The 12581-nt window shown below is 40.9% G+C and overlaps 1 protein-coding gene across 1 annotated transcript in view; it reads right to left on the bottom strand.

Moving 5' to 3' along the window:
* Window positions 1–4957: 4957 nt before the first annotated feature.
* RFX7 (regulatory factor X7) overlaps window positions 4958–12581 on the bottom strand; it is a 48671-nt gene continuing 41047 nt past the window's right edge. Inside the window, exon 9 of the mRNA XM_040077376.2 lies at window positions 4958–12255. Coding sequence (XP_039933310.1) covers window positions 8944–12255 — 3312 coding nt within the window. The 3' untranslated portion in view covers window positions 4958–8943. The remainder of the gene's footprint in view (window positions 12256–12581) is intronic.

Genomic DNA, 12581 nt, shown 5'->3' with positions numbered 1-12581 from the left:
TGTCTCCCAGGAAGGATGCTGAGCTCTCTAACTCTGGAAGAAGAAAGATATAAAAAATGTTTTTCTAATTTTTGTGACTTGTATAACAATTTACAAGCAATTTCTTTTCGAAATATCTGTCTTGATGAGCAAACCTGCATAGTAAGAAGAGCAACTGTAGTGGAGGTGGAAAGTCACACTCATTTTGTGCATATGCATTTGAATGAAATGGTAAACACTTGTCTGAATCACCACCACTCAGATGTCATCTTTTTCTCTCTATTTTCAGCTTGAGGGGGAGGAGAGCTGCCAGAACAGAAACCTGGAGGTGATGAGCTCCAGTCAACTGCTGTCACACTGTTCCCAGATTAATTACCCACCAATGATCCCATGTTTAACACACTAATTGTGGATATTTTTGCTAACAGCTCAACCCATCACAAAGTTAGAGAAGTAAGAACTTTCCAGGAAATTACATATTTGGGCTTTTCTTCTTTAAATACCTTAAGATTATCCTTCTCCATATGTGTATGAAGTACTGTGTGCTATATGCTCTTTGCCAGTGCCTAAAACATTGCTAAGACCAGAAGAAGCTGTGTTCTGATGTGACGTGTAACTGAGCGTCACTAATGCACTCCCATCTTCCCATATCTCAGGTTCACACAAGATGCTCCTTCTTACAGTGTTTCTCTCTTATTTCATTAGGAAAATGGGAATAGTAAATAATTGCTGTTATTAGTTGGTTCAAATTACTTCTGAGGTGTTTTTAATGTTCAAATACTTTTGAGTACACAGATTTTCAATGTGTTATCCTTGGTTCACTGATTGGTTTCCAATGATCTTGAAAGTTTTGTCACTGGGAATTAATTACCGATAATGCCAAACTATGCTTAATTGCACACCATCCAAAAAATGTCCACATATCTTCAGGTCTGGCTGGCATAGAAAGCAATCCCACAAGAAGGTACTCCTAAAAACCAGGCTGACTGACAAGAATGTAGGGCTTTGTGTATGCTGTAAAATTATATTTATTAATGATTAGAGTATTACCTCTGCCAAAAGCAAAGGGAAATGCAAATATCTTCCTATTATTATACAGCTACTGGTTTTGATAAAAAGCTAACCTCAGATAATTCCTAAAGCACTGAAGTAATTTAAAGTTATGTGCAGTATAACAGGTCTCCAGCAATTCCTCATTAGTAAGCACTGAGAACTCCTATTTTGCTTTTTCAGAGACAGCCATTTTAGGCCCCTGTGTTAGTTCTGCTGTCCACAACTAGTCCTCGTCGGAGCAGATTTTAGTTATATCATTGGTGCAAGAACCTTTGAGCAGGGCCTCTTGGACAGAGACACTTCATCTTCCTCCTCATCTCTACATATGTAGCAGGAGAGACGGTTTTAATTTTTCAAAGCAATTTGAAATAGAATTGTGGAGAATTTTTTTCCAGTCAGAAATAATCATTTCTTATACACAGCTTTTTAAACAACACATTTCAAAATGCCTCTTGTCTCAGAGCAAGGAGGATTTGGGCATGTTCTCTCTGGGAAATGATTATCATAGCCCTTGAAACAAGTGTCCTTTTGAAGTACTGATACAGAGCAGGCAAATAGAACACTCAAGGGTATTCTTGATAGGGAAAGGAGATGACCAAGTCCTTTATAATGTAGGATAAGTTACCGTGCTGTGTTTTCCCATTTATACTAGAAACAAAAGGAGAATATTTGCAAAAAGAGAGCCCAATAGGGCTCTCTAAGGTAAGCATGTTGAGAAATACTGATTTGAAGCAATAGGTAGGTTGGCTGCCTGAGGAAGGCTGCAGGGACAGCTTCTCTTGATTCCCACTAGCTACCTCCTCCACACAGTGCTTCGAAAACCTGAGGCTACAGATGGACTCAGCCCGAGCAGCAGTCAGGTAATGCCCTGTTCCATTTAGTCATCACAAAAACCCACTACCGACAGGTTAATAAGTGAACAGGAGATACCAACCCCTGAAGAAATAAAAATGTATTTTCAGCTTCCTATGCATCTTCTTCTTCCTACCTTTATCACATATGAAGGCTTTAAACGCACATTTAGCTTATTTGGTATAATATATACACAACTTTAAAAACAGTTCTATCAAAAAGTGGCCCCTTGTATGCATAGGTAGGCTAAAATAAAGCTCACAAGCTGCTGAGGCTCATTTCAGTCCTTGGGCCAATTTTTCAAGTACAATTTTAACACTTGACTCAAAACCCCCCTACATAAACAGCAGTGTATGCTTTGGATCAGTAGCATACTGCTAACATTACTTGAACCAGCAGCTTGAGATCCACTGAAAATTTTATTCTAATAGGCATCATCTAATTAGGTAGTGTGGATAGGCAAAGTTCCAATGATACATAACTTATCATAATCCATGTAAAAGCAGTTCATTTAAAAAGAGGCTGACAGCAGAGAAAAGATGAGCCACAGGGACAAAAATGGGCCCTTTTAATGATTTCAGAACTGAGGTATTACCAGATATAGAAAATGGGTAGGCAGGCCCAGGAAGAACAGACTCAGGAGGAGGCACGACAAAGCCACTGGAGAATAGATATGCAAATGTTCCAACACATTTCAAGTATTTACATCACTAGTAGGATATTTCCTACATATCCAAAGCACATGGCAGAAATGTTATGACCTATCATGAACTATAATCATTCAGTTATGTATTCTGCATTTATATCAAGGTCGTCTTTTATTTGGGATATTTAAACACTAATCTTCAAGAAACAGCTGTGTTTTTAGCACTAAATGCTTTCTAAACATTTTTTTCCATGTCCTCAGTTCACTTCTGACATAATTAATAAGGGTTTCCTGAGTTTATATTTCATCCCTTTCTCTTTTTTTAACAAGTTGGGTAGGAAAAGCAGAAGAGACTAAAAGATTTGCAATTTCTTCAGGTAATGTTAACTACACATTAAGAAGGTGTTGATTTGTTACAACAGCAGTAACAAACACACTCAGATCCTGTGAATAGTTAAAATGCCATTTGCTGGAGTGAGCGCTACAAAGACAGGACAGTGCAGACAGTCTTACATCCCTTCAGATCCCCCAACTGTGCAGCACAAAATGGGCCTCCAATCCACACACACATCTTGCCCATGGAAGACTGCCTTATTTGAGCTATTACAGGATTTTCCTACCAGAAAACAACTCTGCTTACTACTTCAAAGGTCAAGCAGAAAGGATGTTCACATGAGAAATTCCAGCTGCACTTTCAGATAAAAGGCAAGGACACACAAGTGGCATCATTGCCAGCACTGAGTGGGAGCTGCCTGCAGGCTCCTCTGTTATGGCTACCTGGCCAAGGTTTCCTTCCAGCCAGGGGACAAACAGCACAGGGTCAGCACAGCTCAGGCCTGGGCACATTCAGGTTAATTGTTAACTATTTTGTGAATCCCCAACTTAGAAAATTCTTAAGGATACAATCAGGTCTCTGCTCCTTCCTTGAGTTTGGAATAACTTCCTAGAGTTGCTCCAATTTGTAAGCCTCACTATATATTTTTCTTCCATTTTGTCTCCTTATCCAAGCCTAACTTGTACCATTTTTAAGAGAGGGAGGAGAGCAGCAAGATCCAAGCATTGGTTAACTCTGACTGGCTTCAGATGGAGCTTTTGTCTCTCGAGTCTAAAACAGTTTTTAAAAAGGCCATTTATTCTGTGACTACATAATAATGGAGGTCTGCTCTAGAGAAGAGGTATCCGTTGCCAGAGGCACTGTATGGACTACATGAACCACCACCTCATTTGACACAGCAGTCCTTAACCCCAGAGGTGGAATTCTGTTTACTGGAATATCAGCTGCATTCACACATACAGATTTGTCTTTCTGGAGATGTAAATGTAAAAATATTTCCAAGCAATTGCTTAGGACTTACTCTGGATGTCCTTAATAAGCACGTAAGCATCTATCATTTGAAACCTACAAAGCTCATGACTTCAGTTCCAAGATTTCTACCTTAATCTTTCCTGTTTCACAGATTTGTTTGTTCTTTTGATCCTTTTTATTAACAATTAAGACAAATTGTTTCAAATTTACAGCTGAGAGGGTCCAATTAAAATCTGCTATTACTTCAGATGAACTATCAATTTCTAAAGTATCCTTCTATTATCTCCTACATTATATTCCATCTCATAACTTGGGAGTTTTTAATTTGCATTTTTTTATGGCTGTGGAACATCAAGTGTGTCTGTCAATTATTTGTTGAGGACTCTTTGTAAAGCATGTTTAGTTGCAGTGAGATATAGTATTCCCTCCCATGATGTGTTAAAATTAATCTCTGATTCTCCTTCATTTATGTTGTCTTATGTCTCCCTGATAATTCTTTTTCTTTGTTGTTGAGCTCATGTGATTTTGTGCCACCATCAAATCTTGTCACCCGCCAGCTCAACTTAGCAGCACCTCTATAGTCTGGGATGCAGTCTGTCAACCAGTGCTATCTCTTTGGCATGAAAACCTGAAAATTTATCCTCTCTCATCTTCCTGCTCTGTGGCAATGCCTTTCCATCCTGTTCACACAGACTGTGCTGGGTACACAGATGGGTTTACATGGAACTTTACAATCCAAATACAGGCTCCATAGATCAAAGCACACATTTTTCCCTTTATGTTACGAAGTCAAGCCACACTAACACCATCTTGTAAGAGTGCCTTACAAATACGGGAAAGCAAAACCAGGCAAGCACAAACATAGTGGATGGCAACACCAGCAATGAGATGTTGTATGTCACAACGGCAAGAGCTACCACCCAGGCATGAAACCAACACTTGGACTAAGACTGACCAAGGCACCCCAGCGAGGAAGATTCACCTTCACACTCAGCTTTACTGGGCTCAGCAATTGCAGCAAGGTTCAACTGGGCAGCTGTCATCTGTCATCACACAAAGTTCTGTATTTAGACAAGCCCTAAAGCACATTTTCCACGTAAAGAAAAAAACTCCAGAAATAATTTTAATATAAAAGGTTTTTATTATTTTTGAAAACATTTAAAAAACAATTTTTGAGCACTTTCAATAAAAAAAATAACTGAAATGCTACTGCAATATTCAACTACTGTAGTTTCAGCAGTACAACAGACAACAAAACACTGGGGAAGAGGGGAGAAACTGGATTTCCTGCACTAAATGAAAATGTGGAACAGGGATTTTTCTTTCCTTACGGTGCAGTAAATAAAGCACAGTATAGTACAAGACTATTATATGATCCTCAGATGCACTGCACAAGAAACGCTTTCCTTCTTTTCAGTTCAGAAGTCAGTGCTTATTGCAATTATTTGCAAATTATTTACTTCATGAATTCTTATCATGATAAAATGATGCAAAAATGTTTTTCAACACCAGAACAATAAAAAATAATCCAAGAAAGGAACATATTCAACAATAACTAAGCTGAATTAGTTAACATAAAAAAGTAAATAACTTGTGAATAACTATGCTCACCTGGTTAACACTGAACCAGCTTCAATACAGCAAAAGAATAAAAAAAATAAAAGTGGTTACAGGAATATATCTAGTACTGTACAAGATTAAGTCATTAACACTCATGCACGTTTTGTGATCATGTATTAACATGGTGAAGCCAACTAAACTTAATTTTTCCTGCTGCAATATTCTCATGTAAGAGAATCAAAAATAGAAATATCTCATTGAGATCAATGCACATTGCTACATAAGACAATTTCACCTGTCACTTTTAATGACATTTTGCCTTTTAATAATGAAACACATTAAAAAGTTTTGATTTTTTTTTTTGTTTGTTTTGCCTTTTTTTAAATCTGTGGGCCGTATTTGTTGCATTTATCCTAAGGAATGTGCCTGCCACAGGTTCAACAGAATTTTAGTGCAATATATGAACCCAGAAAGTTTGCTGGAGTAACCAAGCAATCAAATTTAAAGTGTTTGCTGCAATACTGTACACAGGATACAAATTCACTAGTTTGTATACTTTAGCAAAAACTGCTATTAAAATAATTTATTTCTTATGTTAGTAGGAAGCCAATAATGTAAACAAGGGGTCAGAACTGTTTCAAATTCATCATTTTGGAGTATCTGACAAAGACAGGCTTCCATTTGTTAGGATCACAGAATTTTCCTTTGGGTATTGCATACTTTGGTGTGCAGTAGTGCTCTGTCTCAATGTATCATAAAGAACTAACTAGCACTAAGTACAGGGACCTAACATTAATTGTAACACCAACACACAAACATCTCTAAAATGATACATACCAATGTACAAAGCTGTGCCTGTGCCTTGGATTTTACTCAAAACAATTCTTATCGAATTTAATACTTTTAAAATTAAACATATATTTGCTTTAAACCCACTGATTATAGAATATTTCTGCTAATTAAGTCACATGGTAGGCCCAATGTAATCTTGCATTTAAAGATAATTTTAAATGCACTTTTAAAAACCTTTGGTGATGGCTGCATAATTTAGAATGCATCAGCTTTAAATCTACTCTTGCTTTTGTGAGAAATCTTCCTAAAAAAGCTAGCAGTTAGGCTAAACCTTCCTGCCCCCAAGCCCCCTCAGGGTCAGTGTCCGCGGCCCCAGGTGAGGCCAGCCCGCCGTGGAACACCCGGGCAGCGGCACTGAGTCACAGTCACACGAAGGCTGAGCTGAAGGGACCCTCCCCCCTTCATCCAAGCAGGTTTTACCTATTCACAGTAGTGCTGGCACTTCACACAGGGTCAGGAAACAGAAATAAAAAGGTGCTGAGTGTCTCTCAGACCCATCCTCCCAACAGGGTGAGAGGATGTTCAGCACATCCCTGTCAAAAGGCCATGGGCAAATACAGGATTCAAGCCCTGCCGTCAGCAACTTCAGTCTACAAGAAAAACGGTTCAAGTCTTACTGACAGACACCTGGCAGGACAACAAGCAGAAGGTTACTATGCAGCTTCTAGTCTCCTCCCCATTGCCTTGGAAGAGTCACTTGGTCTTAAAGCAAACATTATCACAACATCCTTGTGCTTCAAGGAGGGATCAGAACTCTCCAGGTTTGTTCCTGATGAAGTGGCAAAACTTCTGATGCAAGCACAGTGAAATCTGGCCCCCATAAGGTGCTATAGCTTGGCACAACTGTTTGTCCCTGCAGAAGAGGCCACAAGCTGGTGATGAATTGGGGCAAGAGCAAGAGAAGCCATGATATACCAGCACCTCCAGTGCCAACGCAGCAGCACAAGTTGAAACAGCACTGCCAAAAAAAATTGACCAGTACTGGGATTTCGAGTCATTTTCAAAAACTGAAGAAATAGAAGACCACCAGGACACTTAAAGAAAAACACTAATCACATGAAAAATCTGAGCATCTTTCCCTTAAAAGAAATCTAGGAGGGGTTTACCTTCCCCTTCATAAATTCATGACTGCTCATCAAAGAAATGCAAAAGAAGAAGATTTTTCCTGCTCTATTTTCTGCTTTGTGTCAGATCACAGGCAAAGTAAATCCATTTTATACTAGGCTTAAGGGATGGTATGGTAGCATACTCAGTGCACCACTTATTTTGTAAAAACCTGCCTCTGCAAGTCTTCTTTCTAGCATCAAGGCCATAGCTGAGTAAATCTCTCTCTCTTTTGACCATTAGAGATCCATGTATGCCATGCTGATAAAACGTATTTTTGGTTTGAGTGAACCAGTGAGACAGAAGTCTAATTCTCATTCTCCAGAGGAGCAGCATTTTTCCTTAAAAAAAAAAAAAAAAATAGATTCATCAACCCTGTCAAATCACTTTTGAAAATGGAATTCAGGCTTCTAAAACAGTAAGTACTTCTAAAAGAAATTTTACCAAAAGAATGATCACGTGTTTTACTGTGTATCTGTAAAGTGCCTGGCAGTATTATGGCTCTATATGAAATACTTTTAGATTAACCACATTTTCTAACATTTGAATAATCTTTTGTTTGAAAGAGAGCAAGCAAGAAAGACAGAAAGGCTCAACCTACTGAAACAGAGAGAAAATAACATCTTCCTACGCCCTCCACTAGGTTAGGAAAGAGCAAACTTAAAAAAAAGGAACCTTTAGAAACAGTATTTTAATGAGCTCCAGCAGCTCTCTATTTAAAAAAAAAAAAAGGAAAAAAAGAGGGAAAATATCATGTTCTTTCTCTAGCCTTGATAAACAGTACCTATCATTTTAAAATAGGGGGTTATGCCTAGATTAAATCTCAGTGCTCAAAATCTTTGTGTTAATTTTACCTAATATAAAAACATTGACATGAGAACTAAAATATCAAGTATGTCATGAATATTAATGGATAAAATAACTACATAGATTCATTTCTCTTAAATAAAAAAATTTAGTGCATCTTTTTCCTTGATCATTCCTGTTAGCTTTTCACATCTCTGTTTTTTACTGGAGATGCCAATGGCACCAGTGCTACAGAGATTTCCTGAAGTTCACCATCGAGCAGTGCTCCAGACAGCTACACAATGATCAGGCATCTGCATGTCACCTGGTCCACCTGTACCCACTCCCCACCACCTTACCTACCTGCAGGCACCCTGCATTTCAAACCTGGATGACAAAAGTCAGTAAAGATCACCTACTAAGAAGTAACAACCAATACAAAGTATGGAAAGCCTACTAACGAGCTTGAATTAAAACCCTCCCAAAGCATCAACCATAGCTGTCATCACTGGCTGCCATTAGCCACTTCTTTATTTGCTAAAACAAGAAATGCTGAATGGGAAACACTCCAAAATTCAAATTTTAATACTGGCTCTTTGATAGCCCATCACCTTCAGAGATTTGTTTAAAATTGGTAAGACTGCCTTTTCCTTACTGAAGAATGAGCAACAGGTACAGCAAACTTTTTTTAAAAATGCCACAATACATAGCAAGTGTTTCTGCTGCGGGAGGCACTTCCATTAAGACAAATACAATACGTCTGTCTTTTAGATACAGTGTGCTACATACATATTATAAAACAAGATTAACCCAACATTTCAACAGCAGGATGATCCTTACTCTCCATCCACTCAAAACCTGATGCAGTCATTGAGTTAATGGATTCATTGCAGATTTGTTGAAACAAGGGGTCATTTTTTAATTCCTCCAGTGTAGCATCATCGTCTTGTCCCTGCTGACGACCTGGATCAAACAGTAGATTTGTGTCTAAAGTGTTCAGATCATTAATGCTGCCTGAGAGCTCGGAAGACAACCTGATGTCGCTGGGAAAGACAGGTGCAACGTTACTGAGATCTGATGCCACCTGATTCACCAGCTGCTGGTTTGTTGGCAGACTGTCCTCCCCTAAAAGGTCTTTTACAGTGCTGCTAAAATCTAATTGCTGCTCTCCGATGTCTGATTGTGCTTGGTTATCTCCAGAAGAAAAACTGATCTGATCGGTGCTGCTATTTTTTGTGAGGTAATTTGGTGTTTGGAATTCATAAACTGAAGTGCTGGAATTGATCATACTTTGTGGGTTGGCACTAGGAAAAGTGGCGGATGTCTCCAAAATCTGTGTGAGATTCATCCTGGCTGTGTAATTTGAGGGCATGTTGTTCATTCCCAAACCTCTCACTGCATCATCACTATCAGAATCAAGTTTGTTTAACAACACATTGGTTATTTTTTTAGTGTTTGTTTGTTTCTGAAGAGACGGGAAGGCCGTCTGCATCATCACAGTCAACGGGACTGACTGGCTCCTCTGTGCTATGTTATTGGCACTGGTGTCTGCATGGATATTAGCAAATACATTGTGAACTTCGGGAGTCACCGGACTTCCAAAAGGTGTCAGATTAGAGCGTGGTATATTTGACACAGGGTAAACAGTGCTTCCACTGAGATTACGCTGGCGATGGACAGCAGGGCTCACACTCCGGCATCTCAGACTGTTGTTGAGAGATGAACCAGTTCCTTTGTTGTCCAAAGGAGCAGGAACAGCAAAGCCCTCCTGCTTGGTAGTGCTACTGGCAGGGGCTGCCTGGTGCTGCACAGGTGAAACAGGAGTCACGCGGCCAAAATGAGTGTCGTGGTGGCGCGGCTGAGACTGGTATGACTGGCCGGGAACCGCAAAAGCGTGAGGTTTCCTGAAGCGATCTTCCACCAGCTCCTGGTAGCTTGTAAGGATGCCATGGTTTGCAACTGAAGAATTACTAACCCCACCATAGCCATTATTCATCCACTCGAGCTTGGTTTTGTCAGGATGGGTAGCCATAGGCCGCTGCATTGGCTTCACAGGGCTACTTGATATGATGCTGGCATCGTGGTAAGCCATACTAGAGCTGATGGGAGTAAACGCAAACGGGTTTCGGCATTCCACAGGACTTGGAGGAACACTGCTGCTGCAGTTGGAATGGGGTGTGCCAATGGGCGTGTGCCGGCTGCTTCCCAGGGCACTGTCTACGGGAGTCGTCTGAGCCAGCCTTGAACAAGGGCTCTCTCTTGACATGTTCTGAGATCCAGCAATCATTTCTGAGGTGGGTGTTGGAGTTGGGGTGGGGGTGGGAGTCGGGGTGGGGGTGGGGGTGGGAGTGTGAATTGGAGTGCTGTTGTTATGGATTGAATGATAAAAGTGCGTGCTGCTTGGATGAGATGACACGGGAGCTCCTTGAGCTGCAGCCTGACTCTGAAGGGCCATTCCTAGACAACCACTATAAGGATGGGAATTATTCATGGACATTTGCTCCTCCATGAGCACCAGCTCCTCCACGATGCTGTCCTGGGTAAGGTCGTCATCAAATGAAAAGAAGTTTTCATTTGACTGAGGGACTGTATGCTCAAACTCTTTCAGCTCAGACTGCAGAGGTAACTGATTTGAAGACTGTGCTTGTATTTGATCCAAGGAGTCCTGGATCTGGCTCTGTAACTGCTGGCTGTACACATCCTGCTGTATACCTTCGCAGTGCACCGGCTCCCACGCAGATTCCGGTAAGTCACTAGAGCCAGAGTGCCCGGCAACAGCCATAACACTGATATCTTGCTGCTGATCACAATTCACAGATGCAAAGTCAGAGGTTTTGGTAATATGGTGCCATGTATTTGGATTAAAGCTGCCATCAGATTTTGAATCATTTTCTATGATAAACAAGTTTCCTTCCAATTTTACTTTTATATCTGGAGATGATACTGATGCAAGCTGCTGCTCTAAAGCAGGATCACAGGTTTTTAAATTGGTGCTCAAAGAAAGGTCTGTTGCTAAGTTTGCAGCAGCTGTGGAAGGTACAGGTACTGTCACGGGTACCTTGCTGGGAACTTGAGCGAGTGTTGCTGTATTGTCACTGTTAGCTAATGATCCAGACTTCAGGGCCTTCTTAACATTGTTAGCTTTTTGACCCTCCACAGCATTACCAGTTGTAAACTGCTCCACTAGTGGTTTCTTTACAGGTGGTAACTGGGAATCCTGAAGTGTGGAAGGCTGTCGCTTTCTTGGACTTTTAGCACATGCTTTGTCTTTAATCATAGACTCACCAGTAGGAGGTGAATTGATGCTGGTGCTGGACAAGTTTTGACTGGCAACTGTGAGCTTAAGAGTGCTTTGATTATTGCCTGCTGAAGAAACTGGTGTGATTTCATCAGACTGTGTCTTATATTTGGTCCCTGCTTCTTCAGCTTCCTGATCACAGTCCTTACCTGGTTTTAGCTCCATGACATCATCCACTGAAACCTTCAAGGCTGCAATCTCAAAATTAATTAGCTGTGCAGGAGGCAGGTCAGGGGTTGCCTTTATGGATTTAGACATGTCAGAGCTCTCTTGGCCCTGTGCAGAGTTCTCATCCAGCAATGCTTCTGGTTCTGTTTTGATCTTGAGTGCAGGCGTAGCTACAACAGTATTAGGCTTGGATCCTGGAGACTGAAGTGAAACAACGGATCCATTTTTGATCTGTGGACCAGTCCTCCCTTCTTCCACTGCTCCTGCACTAGTGCTAACTGAAGGCGTCTGTTTGACGGGCACACTACTGCTGCTCGGGGCAAGAGATATTGCTGTCATTTTTACCACATTTAAGGAATTCACATGTGGAGCTGGCACAACAGTCTTGATTGGGCTACTGGTAAATAGCACCGTCGTGGGAGAGCGGATGGTGAGAGCACTGGTGTTTGCTGGCTTGGGTAGGATCTGTTGGTAGCGATGCCGGGCAGAGCGGTCACCAACGGGGCTAGCGGGAACGTTCTGGGGAGTCTTTGGTGGCTGCTTGACTGATTGCATGTGCTGAGTGACCACCTGAACATTGAGCGGCAGGACCTTGCTATCAGACGATCCCATAGGACTTGGAGATGTCACCAACTGCCTGGTCCTTGGCACCTGTCAAGAGAGAAAAAGAAAAGGTGTGGCAACGAAGCAAGAAGTCCCCAGAGCCCACACATGACCTCAGCCACCAAGCATTTCAAAGGTGAAAGACAACATAGCTCAATACACCAAAGCTAGTGAACATCAGTTTGAAACAAAATAAACTCTTCTACCTTGTACAGGGCAATTTCTATTTCTCTGCCTAAGGATTGGTGGACAGATATATGCCTTCTATTTTTAAGGCATGAGGCACTGGTGTACACACTAGTCTGCTCTACTGCTAATGAAAATGTCAATCTCATACAATCCTTCACTACCTGGGACAAAAAGACAGACATAAA

The sequence above is a fragment of the Hirundo rustica genome, chromosome 13, assembly GCF_015227805.2.
Source record: "Hirundo rustica isolate bHirRus1 chromosome 13, bHirRus1.pri.v3, whole genome shotgun sequence".
Lineage (NCBI taxonomy): Eukaryota > Metazoa > Chordata > Aves > Passeriformes > Hirundinidae > Hirundo > Hirundo rustica.
Note: the sequence above shows the minus strand (reverse complement) of the source record. Positions and strands in the feature narration are given on the sequence as shown.